Source organism: Pyrgilauda ruficollis, unplaced genomic scaffold, assembly GCF_017590135.1.
Source record: "Pyrgilauda ruficollis isolate IOZ18807 unplaced genomic scaffold, ASM1759013v1 scaffold34, whole genome shotgun sequence".
Classification (NCBI taxonomy): domain Eukaryota; kingdom Metazoa; phylum Chordata; class Aves; order Passeriformes; family Passeridae; genus Pyrgilauda; species Pyrgilauda ruficollis.
In genome coordinates this window covers 6273376-6295605 of record NW_024524822.1, presented here as the reverse complement: position 1 = coordinate 6295605, position 22230 = coordinate 6273376, and the positions used below count along the sequence as shown (strand labels likewise).

Sequence of the window (22230 nt, the reverse complement as noted above, 5' to 3'; positions counted from 1 at the left end):
CCCTTCCCACGCTTCCCTGGATCCCAGCGGGAGCACGGAGCCCTCGGTGAGACACAGGACACACAAGCAGCAAACACAGCAACTGGGAGCTGCAGAGAGGCACGGCAGGAGTGGGGAGCACGAGCCACTGGGGACAAGGAGAGAGGCAAGGACAGAGGCCACGCGTGGAGCAGAGCTCTTCCCATCCCATCCCAGCTCCATGCGCAGCCCAGCCCCGACGCCGGCCCAAGGGGGGCTTTGAAGTGGGGGGAAGGGGGAAAATAATACACTGCAAGTGTGAAGTGGGTGGAGGGAACAGGGCAGCAGTGTCCTGTCCAGGGGCATAAAAGCGGGTTAAAAGACTTGACCAACGCTACAAGTCAGGACCTTTTCTGGCAGAGGTCAAGGCTGCCTCAACTGTCCACCTGCTAATGCCAACAAAGGACCTCCTTCAATGCCTTTTCTTCTCGGAGAATTACAGTCCACAGCAGGCTGAAAGGACACGCAGCTAAATGCATTTCACAGCAAAATGTTTCCCCAGCCAGTTAATTTATTTAAGATGGGGGAAGTAATTAAAATCTAAATACATGTGTAGGGGGTGGGGGTCTGCCCCTCCTCCCACAAGGAGGGCACTCGAGGCTGTCCCCAGGACGCCGGCGCTGTGACAGCGCTGACAGAGCTGTGACACACAGGCTGCAGCACTTGGGCAAGGGACCCTGCACAAGGCTGTTTTCAAATTAAAAAGTGCAAAAGCAGGTATTTACCTATTTCTTACAACAATCCTCCTATATCTGGGTGAGTTCCATCTGGGCAGAGAAGAGTGGTGAAGGTTCTTAAAGCATTATGTGTGTGCTCTCTCTCCTCAGCCTGCCTTCAGTGTGCCTGGCTACAAACAGGAACAGGGAGCATCCTAAGCACACATGGAACTGCAGAGCCAACCTTTTCCATCAGGTTTAACTGCAGAAATAAAACATCTGCCTCCAAAAGGCACCAGTGTGGGACCAAACCCACATGGGGAAGGACAATGGCATGGCAGGAAGCTCCAGGGGTTTTGGGAGCCACCTGAAACCTGACAGTGCAAAACTGCCCTGGAGTATGAGCTGCATTATTGGTCATCAGGGGGCTCAAGGGGGCTGTGCTTCCCACACCAGGCTCCAAAGCCAGCAGGGGTGAGCCTGAGACATGATTATCTGCTGCAGGAAGGGAGATTATTCTCTCCCCAGGGACTGGTGTGCAGCATGAGGGGATATTTCAGGAAGGAGAGGAAAAAATGAAGTTACCAAGGTGAGTTTCTAAAGGCATCTTACAAGGCAAAGAGCAATGCAGTTTTGCAAGCATTTCTTCCAAGGCTCTATGGAAGATAAAAGTTAAATCTTTTTGTGGAGCTTTTTTTGTGGAGTGCTCTGCTTCCCAAAGCTCAGGGAAGTTCAGAGCCCTTGGGGGTGCAAAGCAAAGGAGTAGAATAACAATTTTTCCTGTAAAACAAGTTAGTGAGAAAATACTCTTCTTCAGTACCATACTATTCCACTCCTGTACAGAAGAAAAGTCCACTGAAGCCCATTACTGCATTTTAATGTGCTGAAACCAGAACAACTGCTGACCTTCTCCAAGACCCTAGAGCTCAAAGGGAAACTCATCATGTCTGGACTGTGACCTGCTAAGAGGGAGGACTCATCCAGAGTTTAACACACACTTTCCATGCAGGGTTCCCACGTGCCACCACAGCACACATTTCAGAAGTGCAGCAAGTTAAAGCAGCACTACAATTCCCAAATTTCACATATTCACAATGTCATAAACACTCAAAGGTGATCAGTGCTACAGGGAATCACAAGTGCAACTGCAGGCATTGTCCCTGCAATGATTCCTCTACCTCAGGCACTGCAAAGGGCAGGAATTTATACCAAAATTCAAAATCTGCTTGATTGCTAAATCAGCCTTAGCACTGAAAAGCATTTGCCATTAAACTCCTTTAAAATTACCCCTCCATACACCTTTGGTGCTTAGCTTTAGTATAATGAAACCAGACCACTAAAAAAAATTGTATTTCTTAAAATATTACTTTGGTGCTTTAGTATAATGAAACCAGACCACTAAAAAAATTGTATTTCTTAAAATATTGTGACTGCAAGGGTCCTTTGGACACTACCACCATCACATGAGCTTTGAGATTACCAAGCAGACATGAATCTGCTCTGCTCAGGGAAACCATTCCTCAGCTGTTGGAGACACAGGATGATGCAGCTACAGCAGCATCACCAGCATTTACTACTTGAATTCTTCTGAGAAGGCGACTCCCCATTCCAAACTGCTCAATTTTGACTCAGACTTTCAGGAAGAAAAGATCAGTACAGGAACCCTGCCTAACCTTCCTTCCATTTCCTGCATCCCTTTCTCCCCTGTTGTTCCATCAGTCTGGAAATTGAACAGTGAGAAAACCTTGTAAGGAATAATTAAATAAGAAAATAAGCAAGAAATTTTAAGGTCAAGAACAAAGAGATGGAGGGATCAGCACCAACGATGTGCCTGTTAGGGGGAAGTGTGGTTAGCAGGTGCTTGCCTGGAGAATCCTGGGAGAGCCAGAGGCAGGAATGTTTTTGTTAAGAGAGGAACAGACAGCAAGGACCAAGTTTCTACCCAAAGAGCAGAAAAAGGCAATAAGCAGTTAAGCACACGAAAAGCAAAAATTTTCCACAGCCTTCAGCTTGTTCTGAGCTCACCCACCACAGTGTGCCTCCACACACCTCTTCTGCTCAGCTCAGGAAATTGTTCTGCTGTTTTCACACACGTGGTCTCATGGTGAACCTGCCTTTTGCAGGCACAGAGCAGAGACTGCAAAGGGAACACCAACCCTTCTCCAGCCCAGGTCCTGGCACTTACTTGGGACTTGCTGTCCAGGCTGCTGCCACGTCTGGTAGGTGCTGCCCCAGCCCTGTGTCATGAACGCCTGAGGACCACTGCAGAGGACAAAAAGCCATGCTCAAATAGACAATAAAATACTTACCAAGCCACAGACATGAAGCTGCCCAGAGAAGAGAAGTTGTCACTTATAGTCAGCAGCTGCTGATCAAACAGGCAACATGGCAGCAAAAGGAAAGCTGTGAGGTGTGAACTGCTGTGTCCTGCCTTGGTACCAATCTGTTCATGAAGCCAAGGTGAAGGTACATCACACTGAACAGCACTCCTTGTGCTCTATGCAGTTCAGGCTTCTTTCCATGCTCTCACTGCACTAGAGATAGGAATTTTGGAGATGCCAATACCTACCTGTGCACCATTTAATAGATGAAATTTTTCCTGCAGTCAAGCTTAAAGGATTGAGCTCGCTTGATTTTGCTTCTGAATGCTCAATCTTTAAAAGGCTCCACTCACACCCCACCCCTTCAGGGCCCTCCACCCTTCTCCCAGCACTTTCTAGCTCCCAGCCATTCCCCCAGCCCATGGGTGAGGAGATGCAGCAGCTTACTTTTGATGAGGTGTAGCAGGTGCTTGGCTGAAGGGACTTTGACCAAATCCTCCAGGTCCACCCATGCTGGTACCCTGCCACAGAATCCACAAATATTTAATGCCAGCTCCAAATACAGGGTGGAGGCAGCTACTATGAGTAGTAAGAAAGGAGAGAAGACAGCCTGGGACACGTGGATCCTGAGGCTGGTGTCAAGCCTTCTCCTCCCAATTCAGCACGTAGGCAGCTTTTCAGCTTTGCCATGCCCCAGTTCAGCATTTTTCATACTTTTTTATCAAAGTCTCCTCATTCAGTAGTAATGCAGCCTGACTTTACTAAGCCTCAATACCACTGCACTGCATTAAGTGTAAGGTAAGTCATCCTGAACTTACTGAGCAAGGAGTTGAGTGTTTTACTTTCAGGACGATGCTGCCAGGACTGTGTCATTCTCACACAGTGACACTATTGTCTTCCTTTCAAAAAAATCTCCTTTGACAGCCTTTTCATACCTTATTATTGCTGTTCTTCTCTCTCAAATAGCTGTATACACTACCCAGGATTATGTCAACAGTCAAATCCTTCTGGGACCACAGCAAAAATTAACCAAATGGATGCTGGAGGGCCATCAAGTTCAAGCCAGCTGCTAAGAGGCAAACGGTTTTGAAGCTGAACAATGCAAGCACGTGCATTCTGTGCCATCCTGTGAGTCCAGGCCTACATGTACCCAAGAGTGACAACAGCATGTCTGAAAGGGACAGAGCAAGAGAGCAGAGATGGAACTTACACCAACTTTCTCATCTATGAGATGTCTAGCGAGCTCGATTTGCTGGGGGACCCCTCTGATTGTGAATATTCTCACACCAGGGTCTGTGTTTGGGGGTGGGTTTCTCTGCAGCTCCACGTGCGCTCCTGACTGCTGATTTATGCTCTTGATGTTCTCACCACCTGAAGAGAAGAAAGCCAAGACATAAGAAGGGATATTCAGCATCTCTTTCTGTAAAATCATATCAAAGTCAGGTCCTGGGAGTGGATTCCAGTTTCAGCCACCTTCTTGTGCCTCAGGAGAGGTGGGCTGAGGATGGCAACAGCAAAAGAAACTGCAGTACCTGAGCTCATGCTGCTCCTTTAATCTACTTCACAAGCATAACCTGAAACCTTGAGCTACTGTAACAGTTTTTGGGGTCATGGATGATGCTGCTTAAAGAACACACAAGCCCCAAGTGCCCACTGCCAGGCTCCCAACAAGATGCAGCATGAGTGGGATACACTTTGACTGCAAAACCTGCACTGACTGAATTCCATTGCTTTTGCACAGCTGCTCAAATCCTCTAGGAAATGAAGGTCACCTGCAATCTAAACATGCTGGTTTTTCTTCTTTTTTTCCATCACTATGGCAAAAAGCCACCAGCCACATAACAAAGCTGAAGCCCTCTCCCAAACATGAGCTGTTTGATAAGTTACTGCCTTAAAGCAGCCTCTGCTTACAAGGTTTGCTATTCACCCTGCAGCCACACATCCCTCCACAGCCACGGCAGCACTCTATTCCAGGCTGTCTCCTGCTATTTCAGAGTTAGCTGTGCATGCAGTGAACATGTCTGGCTCGTTTGCCATCTGGATACACAAGAGCACAGGAGTGCTTCCAGCAGGATGCAGCAGGGCCAGTCAAAGTGGATCTGATTTCCTCAAGACCTGCTAGGTCCTGGTCTCTTCATGAAATTTGCTTAACAAAAGCCTCAGCCAATGTTACAATGGTTCAATTCTTCTTTTGGAAGCTCACACAACTTACAGACCAGCTCCACTCAACTGGAGAAATTACAGGGTGTGGGGAAGGAAGGGCTTTTACATCTTTTAAATCACAAACCAAAAAATCACAAGTTCAAAGGATAGACAGCAAGCAGCACAGAGAGCAAAGGAAACTAACCAGAGATTTTTGTTTGGTTTTCATTAAAAAGACCCTCCAAAAATAAACGCCTCAATTTTGCTCACATTTCCATCTCTATACATCCAGCACAATTTCAAAACAAACTGTGGATGTTGCAGACACTTGTTCATTTCATTGTAATGGACTCGTGACCTTTTTAACATTTTAAAGCCTTCTTGGAGAAGGGAGGAGGAAAAGTTGCCAAAGGGCAATTAACTCTTTCTAAATGAATTTTTGAAGATGCATTTAACAAAAGATAATCATGTCACATCCCTGGGCAGACAACAGGGATTGTACTGTGCAGCCAAAAGCCAACCCACTTACTTTCAGTCAAGCATGGGAAAGGAGTAAGATGAAGTTTCAAAACCAAGAAGTTTTTTTGTTTTTTTTTTTGTGTCATGCTTTTGTCTGATGCAGATTTGTTTGAAGCTCTGGTTTTTACACATCGAGGTGAGATCTGAATCAACAGCCATTTCATTTGCTTAGTGAAAACAGAGGACTCTTTCAGGCAACACAATTTGAAGGAATGGCACAACTTCTTTACTGGCTGACAGAAGCACAACCAGAGGTTGCTACTTGCACTGCAGACTAGTTACTCCTTCCAAAAGGGGATTAAAAATCGAAGCATTCTCAAACTGGAAGCAAGGAGAATACAGATTTCAAATCATTGCCCCATTTAGCATTCAGCACCAAGCCTGTGGTTGTTGGGCCTGTTTCTGCAGCAGCTCCCTCCTACACCACACAGCAGAATTAAGTTAGCTGCCTCTCCAGGTTTGGTGGGAGACTGCAAGCTTTACCCCCACACCAGAAGGACTCTGTGCCCTTGTCCTCTTCCCCCTGCAGCCTGGTAGATGTGGAAGTGCTCCCTCCCAGCCAAGCCACCCCAAGCCAGCCTCCCGAGGATGCAAATGCGGTGACGCAGGCACCGTGCCGGAAGGAATCTCCTCCCCACGGCGAGGTGACCGCTCGGCACATGGTGGCTGTCTATAGAGCATTCATCCCCTCCATTCTTCCACCTGATGGGGGGCAGGAGCGATCCAGGAGCGGCCTCCCGGCTGGATGTGAAATCCTAAAGCAATTAATCAAACCTGCTCAAAGGCCGAGCTGACAAGAGCCAGGCCGGCCGCGGTATCTGTCAGGATTGCTGTATTTATCATGGAAATCCAGGGGGGCCCAGGGAGCCAGCGGCTGTTTCCAAGCACCACCAAACACAGACAGACTTTGACAAGTGTATGGTGCTCGCCTCCACCCTTCCTCAGGGCCTTTGGGAAAGAAAAGCTGCACCTTCCCACCCTCCAGGGGAAAAAGCCATGCACAGGATGTGCAGGCCAACTCCTAAAAGCTCACGCTCCCAAGCTGAGATGTCCACAAGAAAAAGGCACCAGGTCTTCTGTCACGTATGCTGCAGAAACTGAGCTGAGAAACTTCCCAGCCTCCCTCTTTTCCCTGCTTCTGGAGTGGCCACATGGAGCTGGGAGCACAGGAGCAGTTACCAGCTCAGATCACACACACCACACCTGGCTGTCCAGGGCATTTGGGTCAGCACTCTCTGCCTGGCTGCTGATCTCAAGACCAAGCTGATGGCCCACAGTCCTCAGCCAGATTTTACACAGAAGGCCAACAGCCCCATCCTGTATCACAGCAAAGAAAAACACCCAACAGCTGGAAACTGCTCAGAAACTGTCAGGGAGTGCAAAGGTTTTGTAATTGGTCACTGTTAAGAAAACCCCACTAAGATCCCCTCTGCCCTGCACTGCCCCACAGGCAGCGGGGGTGGAAATAACAAGAATTGCCTGTCTTGCATCAATATGTGGAGAGTGCAGCACATCCATGCTGGTCCAGACCCCAAAAGGCAACACCACAGCCATCACTCACTTGACAAAAGTGAAGGCTGCAGCAGCCTAAGAGCACAGGCACTGTGAGAACACCGATTACAAGGTGGTATTACAATGCTACCAGCACTCAAATCACCATACAACTAGTAATTAGTCCCTCCAGAAAGCTTCTGATCTGGCCAAGTAAGAATCCCTATTTTGCTGTTGTGGAAACAAAGGTAAAAAGCCACCCTTCACCCCCCAGTGAGGCTGTGCCAGGCCCTGCACTTGAATGCTGGGACATTCACTCCACTACCTGCATTTATCTTTTCAGCACACAGTGCTCTCTGTAGTCACAAATGCTCCACTTCAGTGCACTGCTGAACAACAAGTGACCTTTTCTGATCCTTTATTAAAGATGACTAATGGATACAGCAATAAAGTTTCATTATAATTTGATTTTTCTGTACATGTAAGTCTCACTCGTGGGCTTAAAATTTACTTTGCTTGATCTTTTGGCCAACTGGACTGTTCAGTGAGGACAAGCATAATCACTGCAATTTCTGCATAATGGGGAAAGCAGGTGGTTTTTCATACTGAAAAAAGTTTTCAGGTCTGTGAACAGGCTTGTGGCAAAAAACAACATCTGAAAACAACTGCAGCTACAGGGCTGACCTGCCCATGTCCCTGGTCACCCAACAGGGCAGGAGCTCAGGGTGCTGTGGGGACAGGCCCATGGCAGGGAACAGCAAGGATGTGCAGAGGGAAAGAGGCCACAAAAAGTCACACCACAAGCTCCCTCCTGCTGGGAACACTCAAAGCCACTGAAACTTGGCCCAATGCCCTCAAGTCTCTGCCTCCTTTTCTACTGTAGCTTATCTATTCCTATTCTATTCTCTGCTGGGGCTGAAAGCCAGCTGTGATTACTTAAATACTAGTTCAGGCATATGTCATTCTTTCTGAAATAGGCAGATAGAAAAATGAAACACTGCCTTAGATAGGTCAGTGCATTAGCTCAGACACATCACAGCAGTTCAGAGCTAGAGAGCTTGTCTGCTCCTGGCTCTACCCTAAGTCCTGCCACTGCCCCACGTGCAGCTCCTGCTCTGTGACAAACTGAATCTGCTGCTGATGTTCAGTTTCATAACCATCACAGGGTTGTCCTGATAGAGAGGATGACTCCTCATCCATCTTCTAAGCATGGAGAGATCCACTGGCCAAGCAGCCAAGGATCGTCCATGGCAGTGACTTGGCAGTGAACATGCTCAGCCAAGTGGCACAAGGTGCACCAGCCTTCTGTGCCAGGTCAGGTGCCAGCAGAGGCACAGAAATCCTCCTACTTCACTTCATTCATCACACAGTTCAGGGGCTGGAAGCAGCTCCTGTTATTAGCACACTCAGAGACCTTCCATTTGCTCACACAGCACTCACAGAAATCCAGCACGATGAAATGACTGTTCTGCTTGTCCCTGATAAACCATCCTTCAAACAAATTCTCTGTAAAAAGAATCCACAAATGAACCTGCCTTTTCTCAGCCAGCTGCTTGTTATAAAACAAGCTTATTTGACAGCTCTGCATTAAGAGCTTCTCTTACAGCTTGTGAACAAGGGCCTGGAGAACACAATTATGAGTGAGAACACCACAAAGGAAACGACCACAAGCGCTTACAAGCTTATTCCTATGCTGCATTCACAGGGCACTAAACACTGCAATCACAGAAAACCCCGAAGCTTCACGGTCAGGCAGCAAGAACATGACCATCCTGAGAGAGAAGGACTGCAAGCTGTGGTATCTGGAGTCCCCAAACCCACCTTTGCCTATAACGAGGCCACACTTGTCAGCTGGAACAGTGTAGGTGATTTCCTGCACGCCCCCAGGTGTTCCAACACTCCAGTCCCCACGGCCACGACCTCTTCCTCGGGCAACAGCCAAGTTTCCAAAGCCATCTCGTTCCTTAGAAGGCAAAACATGTGCATCAGTGTTTTTATGCTGGCACCAATGCACATTAAAAACAAAATAAAGCCAGGTCAGTTAAACTGCCTCAATCAATGGCATTGAACTGAGATATTCCTGGACCTCAGTTTCACAGTCAAGGTTTTGATGCACTTTAGAAAAATGCCAAGTAATGTAGGTTACAGTTGCCTTCCTGATTCAGGAAGATATTTTTATTTTTAAATGCATGCCTTTACATCTGCTGAAATAAACCTATAAATAAGCATCAACTACTAAAGGACTTTCAGTTTGTGATGGGGGGAGTCTCTTTAGAGCAAACAACGGATCTTGGCACTGACACACACAGAAGTTGCTTTCCAACCCTTTCAAGTATCATCCTGCTGGAATTACTCAGCAGAAATGCACATTTTCCAAAACTTCCAAAGGAAGCTTTTAAGTTCAAAGACACTTAGGACATACCCATTTCGGGTAAGTGATTTTTCCAAAAGCAAATGCCATGGGCAGTCAGAGGCTATCATGACAGACCACAATATTTCAGTGAATCATTACAGCAAGTTATGAAATCAAGTATTCAAACGAGGTATTTGGGCTTGAAGAGATATCAAGATGGACAAATTACAAACCTTGTTGGACAAATTATGTTCAGGTTTCTGAAATGGCCTAAAGTTTTAATTCCTCACAATACAAAGGGAACATTACAACCTCTTTCTATAGTCTGCCCTAGTACTTCCACCTTTCTTGCTCTTGTGGAATGCAATGTTGGTGTGTCTTAGAGCACAGTGACACAATACCTGAGGACTCAGCACCTTCCTGTGCCTCCACCAGACCAAAGGGCTGGAGTCTGAAGCTGAGGCACCACTGAGCACTGGCAGTGATCTGCTGTCTAAGCAGAGCCCCCAGTCACTGCCTGATGCTGATGGACTCCATTCCATCAGGCCATTGTTTCCAAACTTAACAATAACTAAACAGGAGACAGATGTAGAGCTATAATGATGCCTCATAGGCCTCAGAATAGAAGACCTTCCCACAGCTCAGTTAGTCCACATTACATTAAAAGAACTTCCATCATACACAAGCAAACCTCAAATTCAGCAGCTCTGGGCAGCAGCACGTGTGGTTTTCCCTACCAGGGGAAAACTGAACACTGCTGCTTTTCAGAAGTTGGCCTCCATCCCTCCCATCCATCCAGCTGCCTGCATGCAGCCTACTCTCCCAAAAAGCACCTCCAGGACCCACCTGTGCCGTGAGGATGAGCTCACTGATGATGTGTGCTGCGTGCTGACACCGATCCGGGAGCCCCATGACCTGTGCGACTCTTTCAGCGCTAATCCCATCATCTGTGGAGAGAGGTGGCAAAGACTAAATTAAAAGCAGAAAACATCCACTCACCAACAAAAGCTTCCTTCCAGCACCAACACTGCTGGCAGCATTTTCACACCACAGAACTATCCCAGGAGCTACTGCTTCCCTCCACCTTCAGCCCCTCTTCCCTGGACTGCAAGAAGACAAAACCCAGCCCACACTGCAGAGGGAACAACACTTAAAAGAAAACAATTTCAAATGTCAAAAAGTTATGAAAGAGACTGATATAATTTTAAGAGGAAAAAGGCAGCTTTGATAGGTGATCAGACAGCCAAGGACCCAGAGAAAGTTACTTAGAATTAATCAACTCCTGATCCCCAAAGGCTTTAATGTCCTGAAGGAGAATTCTTTAACAGGAAATAAAAGATTTTTGTTATTTTATTTATCTGTGTAATTACCACTCAAGACATGACTGTTGTGACGTCTAATGTTTGCAAACAAGCTGTATATAATGTTACTCTCTGAAAACCAGGAAGTGCATGAGGAGGCAGCACATCACATTTAAATGGGTTTCAGAAAGAGACACAATGCACCTGTAAATGAGGAAAGCCTGGCTGCTGGAACCCAAAAGTGGAACACTGGTCAGAAAGCAACGGCTCTCCATCCTCACACAAACCTGGTTTAAATTGAATCCTAACTCCAGCATCATTCTGAATCTTTTTGATCATTTCTCCATTTCTTCCTATCACAATTCCAACAGCATACCTGGGCACAGAGACCTGATGGGAAAGGCAAAGGAGTATGAAAGTGCAGAGAACTAGACTGAATGACTCTGATTTTACAAGGAGATGCTCTTAACTTTGAGGACAGGCCATGTTAGGCAGTTCCAGGCTACAGAACCACATCTCTTGAGAAAAACAAACACGTGGCCACAAATTCCTTCCCCACTACATGAACTCTGCACTACAAGAATGCAGCTTAAATTATAAAGTGCCATCTGGGAGTCCACGAGAACTCCTCCTCTTTGCAGAGCCAGACTCAGTTCTTCTGGCAAAAAAAGAACACAACACATTTAAAAAAAAGCTCACAGGTTACAAGTGCAGTTGGATGACTCCCCCCAGTACCCATCCCACAGGGAGGTTAGCAGAGCACTGAGAAGGAAACGTACCTCTATGCTGCCTCCTCCCATTCTAGCACTGAAATCACTGCGTACGCCTCGGAAGTCTGCCTGATCTTTCTCTCGGATGATCTCCAGTACCATTTCCCTCGCTTGCTACATGGGGAAAGAAGTTACAGTTAGCTTCAAATTATTCTGCTTGCCCTCCTGGTGTTAGGGCCTCAATATGGGTAATGGTCAGGCTTCAGGCAGGGGGATCTCCATCTGCTGCACGGGAACAGCAGGTTGATTTAGGATTTCTTTTACCACAATCTGTTCTTGATGGCATCTTCTCTGTCTGACAAAACCTGCCAGGTGCACAAGGTGGCAGTTTCTTAGGTGCAATTGCTTCCTCCAGCCTTTCAAAAAGGCCCTTTAACTTTAAAAATATCTTTTTTATTGTTGTTTTGTTTTTAAATTAAAGGAAGTGAAGGCCCTTTCCTACAGATAGAACTGAAACCAACACAGTAAGGTAGAAGCTGTTGGTAGCATGGCAGAGATCGTGCCCACTAAGAGCTACAGAGCACACACCAAGGAGGCTGCTGGGCACCACTGAGCTTACTGACTCTGAGGAGTTAAACCCAAGTCTGCAGCAATCCAGCAAGATATTTTCTGAGACAAATGGATATTTTTGCTACCTACTGATAGCACTCAAGGCCATTCACAAGCCTGCATGTAGCCCAGCTAGTGAAAAGTCTAGCCCTGGAAATTAGCCAACAGTAGTCACCAACAAAATTTTAAAAAGCCTGTATGTCAAACCCAAGCTTTTGTTTCCCTCTACTACCAGTCAAGCTTTTGACATCTTGGTTCTATTTCCAAGCTTGAGGACAGTGGTGAACTTCTCTCTTTTCATTTTTACATATTTCCCATATCCTCAAAGTATTTTTAACAGAAAGAAACAACTCAAACACATTTCAGAGATGCCAAGACAGAAATATGGGTGATGGAGAGATTTCAGAAGGATTTGAGGGAGTCAAGAAACACTGCTGCAGCATCCACAGAATCCCACCAAACCCAAGGATTCATCACACTTCTTAAACACTTCCTGAGTGTGCTCAGCTTTAAGTGCCTCAAAGATCTTCCAGCCTGTGCAGTCTCCATGTTTCCTTGAATGGAAGATGTGACAACAGCAAATCTTGCAAAGCAGAAGCCACCTGGGAAGTGGCAGCACTGAGAGTGTGATTTAGTAACAAGTAGCCAGACTGTCTTTAAACTCCTTTTGCACAGCTATACCTCCACAGTAAGAATTTCAGGGGGAAAAAAATAAACTCTAAACCTTCCAGTAAGAGATTTGAAAAATACTACCCAAACACTATGCCTGAGCAACATCAACTGCTGCAGCAATTTATGATTAGGGAGATCCTGTGAAACAGAACTACTTTCATTGGAGACAGGAATGCTAAGCTAGATTTAAGTACTTAGCAAGGTATGAAAGGCACTTGCTGAGAAGTGGAACATGCTGTAGCTAAACTTTAATGCTCTAATTCAGGTGCTCCCCTCACGCTGCAATCCCCCAGTCTGCAGCTGATGGGGGAGTTTCCTCCAAACCACAGGTACATTCACATCTGCAGAACTCTGACACAAGGAGACTGAGGCACCAATGTTAAGCAAACCCCTTGGTTTCAGGAGTTGTTGTGGGATTGGTTTTTAATTACCTGCGTCGATTGGCTGTCTGAGGTAGTTTGGTGAAAGGTTTGCTGTCTCAAACGTGTGATTCAGTCAGTCACTAAGAACCCATTCGCTCAAGTGACACAGAGCTCTCATTTTGTGTCACACAGACTGGAAAGCATTTCAAAACTACTTTCTCCAAACCCTCCCCCTCATCCCTACTCCTGCCCATGTGCAGTATTTATGTGGAGTGACAGCTCCTAAGTTATGCTGTAAAACAAACTACTCTGGTGTTTTAACTTGCTCTTCTCAACCTTACAGAACAAACAAAACCAGGAGAGATTATTACATTTACAGCTGGATCTGACTCACAAATACACTCAGGTTTGAATTTCTCCTCAGTTTTCTTGGGCAACCAGTTTGCTTTTGTTACATACCTGTACTTTAAATGCATCTCCAGTAATACGGAGAGGTTTATCTGCTCCAGTAGGCAAAGGACCATCTTGGATCATAATCATTTTCACACCTGTTCGCTCCTGAAGAAAAAGCACAGAGCAATTTTCTAAGCAGAGTCCCTAGAACAAGGGACTAGATTTTGGTTACTAGACATTATGAAGGTCAAACCAGCACCGTTACAGAATACACAAATTCAGGAACAGTCCTAGAGTAGAGTGTAAAGGACTGCCAGAAACTGCATTGCTCCTGAGGTTCTCAAATAGCTGAAATCCTTGCAAGAACAACCCACTCCACCTCAACTCCTGACTTTCCAGCCCTTTCCAAAATCTGTAGCTGTCTGCACGTAACAGTTATTAAGTGACCAGCCTCCAAAGTATAACACAGAGGTCTAATAAGGGCACTCAAAACCCCTCCAATTTTGACCCTAGGTGTTTTGCTATAACCCTCTATTCTTTAAAAACTTGTACCAGATGGAGGAATAAAGAACGTCCAGGAACACAGTTTATACATAACACAACACTTAATTAGAAAGGGGTGGGATGAGAAAAAAAGATGACATATGGCAGCTTTACCACAGATCAGCAACAAAAGAGAAGCAGAGCACTCTACAAGAGCATGGCTGGCACTAAAAATACTGCAGAGCAGAGCAGACATGGCCCTTCCTTGGCTACAGGGATCCCCTCCTAAACAGCACACACCAAGTGTTATCTACAGCACAAGGGTTTCTGTCGCAGCTCTGGCAAAACTCCACTACTCGTGTAGCTGGGGCCACACTGATTTTGTAACACAAGACTGGATTTGAGTCCAATCTCCGAAGGCAGAAGAGTAGTCCCTGCTGGAGAAGGTTAGAGCATTCAAGGCTCTCCATTTCAGCCTGTTCCAGTCGATCTAGAGAAGCTGCAGTAGGGAAGAGAGCCCTAAAGGAAATGCATCTTGCGCACCTGCAACTGTTTTATTGTTTCACCTCCTTTGCCGATGACTAGACCCACTTTGGATGCCGGGATCAAAATCTCCTGAATGGTACTGTTGCCATCAACATCGTTGTGAAAACCAGGTCCGTTCCGACAGCGATCTACAATCTGCCCCAGAAGCCGTTTTGCTTGTCTTTGGAAAAGAATCGAGGGAAACAACCATTAGACAACATTGCTCCACGTGACCAAGAGACCAGGAACCATCGGAATGGAGAGCGATCGGGGAGAGGAGAAGTGGAAAGATGGAGGAAACCATAGTCAGCACAATGTTTGCCCTTTTTTTTTTTAACTCTTTGATGTCTATTTTCCCCTATCATGATTACTTATAAGCAGTTTGATTTTTGAAGGGGAAGAGAAAAGGAAGAGCAGCAGCATGCTCTGACCTCTTAGGAAGTTAAGGACAATAGTTGAACTGCAGCATTTGGGATGCTTACTTCAAATGAAGATGCTCTGGGTTTTAACTTTTCTAACACATATACAATAATAAAACTCAAGCTCTGGTCTCCTCAGTCAAGACAAAAAGACACTGCTCTGATACTAACACAGCCCATGGATTAACCATTCTCTGATCAGTCACAGGCAACTGCTTTGCTCTTCTCTACCTGCTCTTACCAGCAGCACCAGAACACTGTCCTAACACAGCCTCTGCTCCAAGCAGTAGGTGCTGAAGCTACACCACGAAGCAAGGCAGGGATACTGCAGCAGCCACCAGTGAAAGACTGGGTTCTTCTACTCCTGGTGAGAAGAGACACACAAAGAAGCATTTGGGAGATTAAAGATCCCTTCTCTAAAATCTTTAGCATGTCAGAGGTAACTGACAGGGTTTCCCTTCATCTTGAAGACTCCTATACCAGCACATCCCATTCCTGCCCTTGTCCCACAACCCTTCTGAAGGCACAAGAAACTCACTGGTTCCCTGTACAGACTAATGCAGCATCTTCCCCTCTCTCCACTTCACACCAAGCCGTATCAGGCACCCTAAGGATGACTGACTTCTCTGGAGATTTGGAGAACCAGTACAAACTCATCCCCTCAAGCAGACATTCTCCCAAGGCAGTTCAGGGGGCGGAGCACTGAGGCTGCACTCAGAGCAGAGCACTGCCCTTGACTTTCTCACAACAAAAGGGAAAAGGTGGAATTTCTGGAAGCCTGCTTCAAATGTTCTGGAAAAGTCCTGGGACATTTTATTCATCTGCCTTCATATTTTGTGCAAAGTTCTTTTAGTGACAATATAGAGACCACAACAGTTAATACACAACATATTTCAGATGAAAAGGGGTCACCTGGAAATTAACCCTATTAGTTTGTCACTGGCTATAACTAATGAAAACATTCCTCACAAAACCCTTCTCAAAGAAGTCTGACACTCAGAATGGCTTCTTTACTTAATTTTCTTTTTCTACAAGTAGCCTGAAAAAAACCAGTTCAAACAACCAATTTGTCAAGAATTTTACTACAAAAGTAAATTGAATTTCACTTAATTCCATGTCCATGTTCTGTTTCCCAAATTTAATAGTCTCACTTTTAAGATTTACTCATATTTTACTTAGAGACAGCCTTGGACATGAGTACATTTAACTGCTTATTTCAGAACCACGAAGTCTTAACTACACTTCTCCCCCATTTTCCCACAACTGCATCTCATGAAGCACCCCAGCTTTTTACTATTTTGCTCTTGTTCTTAAATATCCTTTGCTAAAGGGGGAAAACCACCTCAATATCACCAAGAATACACTGCCTGCCCTATAATATGAGTTTGCCAATTATATTTGCTCGGGCTCACTGCTTGCAGTATTATGGTAGAATAAGGAGATTTAAGTACCCTTAGATCTCTTTAGGAATGGAAGAATGATGAGTGTCTTCTCTTTAGAGAGACAATCTTTGCATCAATGTATTTTCAAACGCAACTCAAAGATTTCCAGATGGATTTTAAAAAACCCACCTACCCAAAGGCTGGGGAGAGAAAGAGCAGCTCCATATGTTAAGTGTGTTCCTGTAAGCCTGAGGATCCTGGATCCAGTTCCAGCAGGAGGTCCTCAACTGGTTTGTGAGAGTCTCAAACTCAGCTCCTGGGAAGGGGGAGGGAGGAAACACTGTCCCTAAAGTTTCTATAGGTCTAAAGATAGAAATCCCTGCTGGCTGGCCACGTGTCTCTACCATGCAAGGAGCAGAATCAAGACTTGGGTTCAGTCCTTTGCTTCTTGTTGGCAGCAATGCAGAGACAAGCACCCAGTGGGCCTCATGCTGCTCTGCAACAACACCAACACCTCCAGGGTATCCTGGAGTGGCACCCACAGGCTTTGGAGGCCTCATGCAGCCCTTCTTCAGCTGGAAGGATGCTCATCTCAATAGGAGTAGGGAAGCGAAGGGGAGAAGAGAAGTGCCCTTCAAGAGCTTAGCTCAGTATCCTGGAAAGCTGCAGTTACTAAACTGCATCCTAGGTGCCCTAAGAGCAACCTCACCCTGAGGAGGGGAATTCCAAGGAAATTTCTGCAGAGGAGTCAAACTGCAAGTGGAAAAAAAGCCTTTGAGGTGCACACTTTAAAGCATCAGACCAAGAGGTTCTATGCTCCAGAGACCCTCAAGTTTCTCTAGGCCAACATTTGCTGGTGTGGCTAATAACCAAATAGCACCACTGACAGAGCACAGCATTAGGGAGAAGAGAAAGAAGGAAAAAGGAGAGAAATGAAATCAGAACTCACTCAATGCTCTCTGGTGTCCCAGTGAGTACACAGGGCCTCTCAGGCATCCCACCACTGTCTGCAAAGGAAACAAGGAGAAAACTTTGATACATGGAATTAAAAAGGTGGCAGCTATTTCAGTGACCATGAAGCACCAATGGAAGCACCACCCACCTGCACACATAGCATGCTAAAGAATTCAAAGACATCCAGGATCAACATATTTTAAATGATTTACTGGATGTCTGCATTCTTTTAAAGCCTTCCCCACCAGTTAAAGGGAGGGGTAAAAACTCAACAGTTCCCTGTACAGCACTGCAGCACAGTCTTCCCCAAAGCAAACTGGCACCAAATGATCCCATTTGGAAGAATGGTCTCATTTTTGTGATGCAAAGCAAGCTGTATGGGCAGCTGCTGCCAACCCTGCTGAAATGTCTTCTGCCAGGAGCTGGAGCTGACCAGACCAGTCAGAGGCAAAACACAGAGCTGAGCAAAGTGAGAAAACTCAACAGCTTCAGGTTCTAAGCACAGCATGGATTGTTCATCTGCTCTGCAACCATCTGCTGGTTAAAGCCAGTTCCCTCACTGTTCCATTCTCCAAACCACCTGACCAACCTGTTTTCTACCCTGGTTGGGAGGTGGGTCCCACAACAGCTCTCCCATGGCTGTCTGTATCCATGTCAATGGTGACAACACACCCTGAGCATGGAAAGTGCCTGATCTAATGGACACAACACCCTTTGACAGTAAAACCTGTTCACCCACCACACAAAGAGGGGCTTACCTGGAGCAATTTGAATTTTGCAGCCAGACTCTATCTGGATCCGTGAGATCTGCTCTCCTCCCCTGCCAATTACTGAAATGAGTTCAACAAGCATCAGAACAAACTGTTTTTCCTGGAAACTGCAGAGCACCTTCCCCCTGTTACTCCACTGCAGTTTTCTATAAAGGAACAGTTTCACTCCAGGATTGCAGAAGAGGCATCCACAGCATGACCAAATTTATCATAGCATAAAAACATTAAAATACTGCTGAAGGTTATTCTATTTGCTTGGAAAAACAAAACAAAGAAGCCTGTCTTGCACAGGAATGGAAACAAATAAGCATGAAAGAAATAAGGCACTAGTCTGGGTGATGCTAGGAGAGTAATTTAAGTACATCTTGTTCAGCCTGAACCAGTAAGTCAGTTATTTGGGGTACTAAAAAAGGCAAAGACTTGTTTCTTTATAATTCCTATTTTACTGCCATTTTTGAATGGACATGCTATTTGGCTGTCTGCACTCAGACAGAACCACATCCTGAAATGCTCTATCAACCTCCAGGGAACACAAATATCCCTCTCCCTTAACTCTCAGAGTTAAATTGTTGTTTCACAACATGACACCCAGAGCACAGACCGTGCCAATCACCCTTCCTACCCTTCCCAGACTGCAAAAACAGCAAAGCTGTCAAGTCAACCAGGTATTCCTGGCTCAGGATGCTCCCAAAGAAGCATCTCAGCTGTGGGGCTGCATCCCCCCAAATCCATCCACCCCTGAACCAGGGTGAGACACAGAGATGATGCCTGTAAGCTCCCTTCTCCCAGGGCCAACATCCTCCACGTGTAGCACCAGGAGTGGCAAACAAAGAGGCCTGGCAGGAGAGGAGGGAGCCTTTCCTCTGCAGGAATTTGAGTTACAGTCTTACAGTGTCTTTAGAGTGGGGACAAAACTTGGCACACTATGGGGTAATTAGCACAGCCTGTTATTTTCCTCTTTACTCTCCATATATCAAATTGGAAGGGATACACAGAGACCCAGCAGTGGAAGGGTCTGTGCAATCACTGCAGTAACACATCAGCAGGAGGTGCCATTGAAAGCCAGAGTAATGATCATTAAGAGGAAGAGAGAAATTAGGATCAAGCTTGAAAGAGAACAGCATCAGGAATGCAAATCTAGGAAAAACTCTGGTCTGGTTGTTTCCCTGCAGCAAATGTGTGAGGAATTTAAAATTCTATTTAACTTGCCTTTAGTCAACTCATATTTTAACATTTAAATGTTGTTTTCCTTCCTCAACTCTCACAGTTTTGCATACTTAAAGTAAAATGTTGCAATGAAGGGAAATAAATTCACTTTTGACTTGTTTATGTACTGTGCTAATGGCAATTTAAAAGAGAAAATCACTAAAATGCCCAGTAACTTGTACCAAACATTCTTGTTCCTATTACTGGGACACCAAACTTTTCCATGAAGTTTGCATTTGGATTTTAAACACAGATCCTTTGTTCCCCATGAAGACAGCATTAAACAAGGCTTATCCAAGGCTAATAAGCAAAAAACTTGTGTCAGAATTAACAGCATTCCTGCACAGGAATCACATCAAGAAGCATCAAAAGCATCCAAGGTACTTACTAAATCCAACCATTTTATCAGGCACTTTGAACTCTTCTGTTATTACAGCCCTAAAAGGAAAAAAAAAAAAAAAAAAAAAAAAAAAAAAAAAAAAAAAAAAAAAAACCCCAAAAAAAAAAGGAAGAAAACCCCAAAGTCATTACAAAGAACAATCTGGAAGAAGCTACAGCCCTGTCATGGAGCCTGGGCTCAGCACAGGGGTTCTGCACACACAAGTAAAAGCACATCACTGTCAAAATAATTTGTTTTGGAAGGGACCTCTCATGGTCACACAATTCCTCCTATGCTGGATCCATTTCCAGTCTATCTCTGGTATATTGAATGGAGCTGATGGAAGAAGCTCTTTGTCATTCTTGCTCCAGACAGATTTAACAAAAACAGCACAAAGTTTCCTTATCACTGAGCCTGGACCTTCCAAGCAGCAGTGTCTGCCCAGTGCTTCTGGATATTCTCTTCCCAGGAGACACCAACCAAAGCCAGTCCTGACATGAAATCCCCCTTCTGATATTCACAGGTTTGGTGTTTTGGGACTCTTTTTCACCTGCTTGTCCTTATAATTCTTTTCCTTGGAATTCATAAAGATCATCTTCAATTATCCTCAGAATTCTTATTATCTCAAGACTTCCATACCTATTGCTCTTTGGACATTTTCAATGTGTCTGCTTCAAAACAAATCACTCAAAGCAGTTTCCTAAGACCTGACTATAGTCAAGTAGAAAGGAATTAACTTGGATTGTTTTTTTGTTTAGCTTTTTCTGTCTTGTAGAAAACACAACACCATGAACGTGGAATTTGCAAATATGCATTATATACAATTTGCTCAGCAATCTCAAAAGCAATAAAACACCTGCACAGTAAGTTCAATGCAGGTTTTGTAAGGAGGTATATTAAAATATTCCCGTTTTTTACTTTAGATCAGTTAGGAAAGGTGTAAAATACACACTAGACTTGATTAACTAAGTTGCAGATAAAGTACTAGCAATGCCTACCCCTTTCTAGGATGCTCTAGTAGGACATGAGCCTTATTCATTAAAAATTTAAGGTTCTACAGCCCTCATGCACATTGTTTGTCCCTTCTGCTGAGGCCCCAAACAGCTGGTTAGGATGGAAATGCACTACCATTCACCTTCAGGCTAATCCAGCTTTAGAAACGTTCTTCCCTTCAAAACAACACAGAAAACTCCTCAAGAGCAGGATTTGAGAAAAACTGAGAACTTTACATTTTTATTGGATGCTGAGACATGCTGGATGACAACTCCTACTTGCTTCAGTCTTCCCAAACCATCTTTAACAAAGGAGTCATCCCGGGTCATATTACACTAACAAAACTAAATAACAACAACAGTAACGTGTCTGTTTGCTACTTCCACCTTTCACCAAAATGCCAGACCTTTTTTCACTTTTTCTGTCTTGCCGCTGCCAGGGCAGGGGAAGGGAAAGGAGAGAGAATTTATTTTTTTCAGTCCTGAAGATTTGCAGAGACCAAATCCAAGTTTCACATCAACTCCTCTTTTTTCATCAGAACAAACAACCCAGGCTGTAGAAAACCCAAGCTGACAGTTTTTCCACATTCTCAACCTCTGACTTTCTAACACTACTACAGATGGTGGATCAATAAACAATTAGAATTGATCAATAAATAATAAAACATAACCCACTGCTTACCTTTGATGTACCAGGGCCCCTAACTGGTTACCTACTGTGGCAGAGAGAGAAAAAAGGGAAAAAAATCAAAGCATTAGCACGGATAAACTAACTTCATCCCTATAGAAAAAGAGTTCTTACCGTTTCATCAAAAAAGAAAGAAAAGCAAAACAGTAATTTAGGTTCAGTGGCTGAAATGAATGCGTTATGTGGTACAAAACAGGAGGGGATTTCTTGATCAACACACACCACAGCCCAGTGTCCAGCTGAACACAGGATAGGGAATTGATCCGTGTCTCCCCATGCTGAGAGTCATGGGAGAAAATCCTGCCTGCCCAAATCCAAATCCCTGCAACTAACCTCCCCCCTTCCCAAATTAAGCCCAAAGTAGTAAAAAAAGGGAAAAGGCGGGGGAGGGAGGAGGAGGGAGAGAAATCTGAAGGAGACCAGTGTGTATTAATAAACAAGAATAGAAGCCAAGCAGCCTCAGAGATTCCCTCAGTCCAAGCACTGACACGGCTGGCACATACTTCTCTCTGTGTCTCTGATCTGTGCTCCATGGAGCCCACTTACACGGAGACCTGTTAAAGGAATAGGGCTGTTAAGTAACCTCGTGGCACCCAAACGCTGTTCCAACCCAACAAAACACATGTTCTTGAACACATTCCAGGCATTTCTGCCATGCTAGCTGGTGGTCCATCTATGATTAGCAATTATCTCCCTACTGACAACCCTGAGACAGACTTCTCCCCCCAGCCCCAACAGATTAGATCTTTCTTCCAAATGTTAATGGGGAAAATATCATTAGACCAAGTCATGCAAAGTAGGAACACGAGCCCTGCTGGGCTTCCTACTGGACTTTGCCTGCAGCAAACCAGCTAAACCCCAGACCATTTGGTGCTAACAACCAGT

General features: G+C 45.1%; 1 protein-coding gene across 11 annotated transcripts in view; it reads right to left on the bottom strand.

Annotated features, from left to right (window-relative positions):
* The window catches only part of FUBP3 (far upstream element binding protein 3), a 39973-nt gene that overhangs the window by 4155 nt on the left and 13588 nt on the right, over positions 1-22230 (bottom strand). For 2 of the 11 annotated variants that reach the window (XM_041474872.1, XM_041474879.1), the window contains exons 3-16: positions 21849-21899; positions 21340-21373; positions 19675-19724; positions 18069-18140; positions 17306-17363; positions 14574-14736; positions 13614-13712; positions 11581-11685; positions 11089-11191; positions 10347-10447; positions 8969-9110; positions 4206-4366; positions 3443-3516; positions 2860-2936 (exon numbers count right to left, since the gene is read on the bottom strand). In XM_041474872.1, the coding sequence (XP_041330806.1) occupies positions 2860-2936; positions 3443-3516; positions 4206-4366; positions 8969-9110; positions 10347-10447; positions 11089-11191; positions 11581-11685; positions 13614-13712; positions 14574-14736; positions 17306-17363; positions 18069-18140; positions 19675-19724; positions 21340-21373; positions 21849-21899 (1290 nt within the window). Of the gene's footprint in view, positions 1-743; positions 866-2859; positions 2937-3442; positions 3517-4205; positions 4367-8968; positions 9111-10346; positions 10448-11088; positions 11192-11580; positions 11686-13613; positions 13713-14573; positions 14737-17305; positions 17364-18068; positions 18141-19674; positions 19725-21339; positions 21374-21848; positions 21900-22230 lie in introns of all 11 variants that reach the window. The other 9 variants (XM_041474875.1, XM_041474880.1, XR_005955743.1 and 6 more) reach the window with 8 other exon arrangements.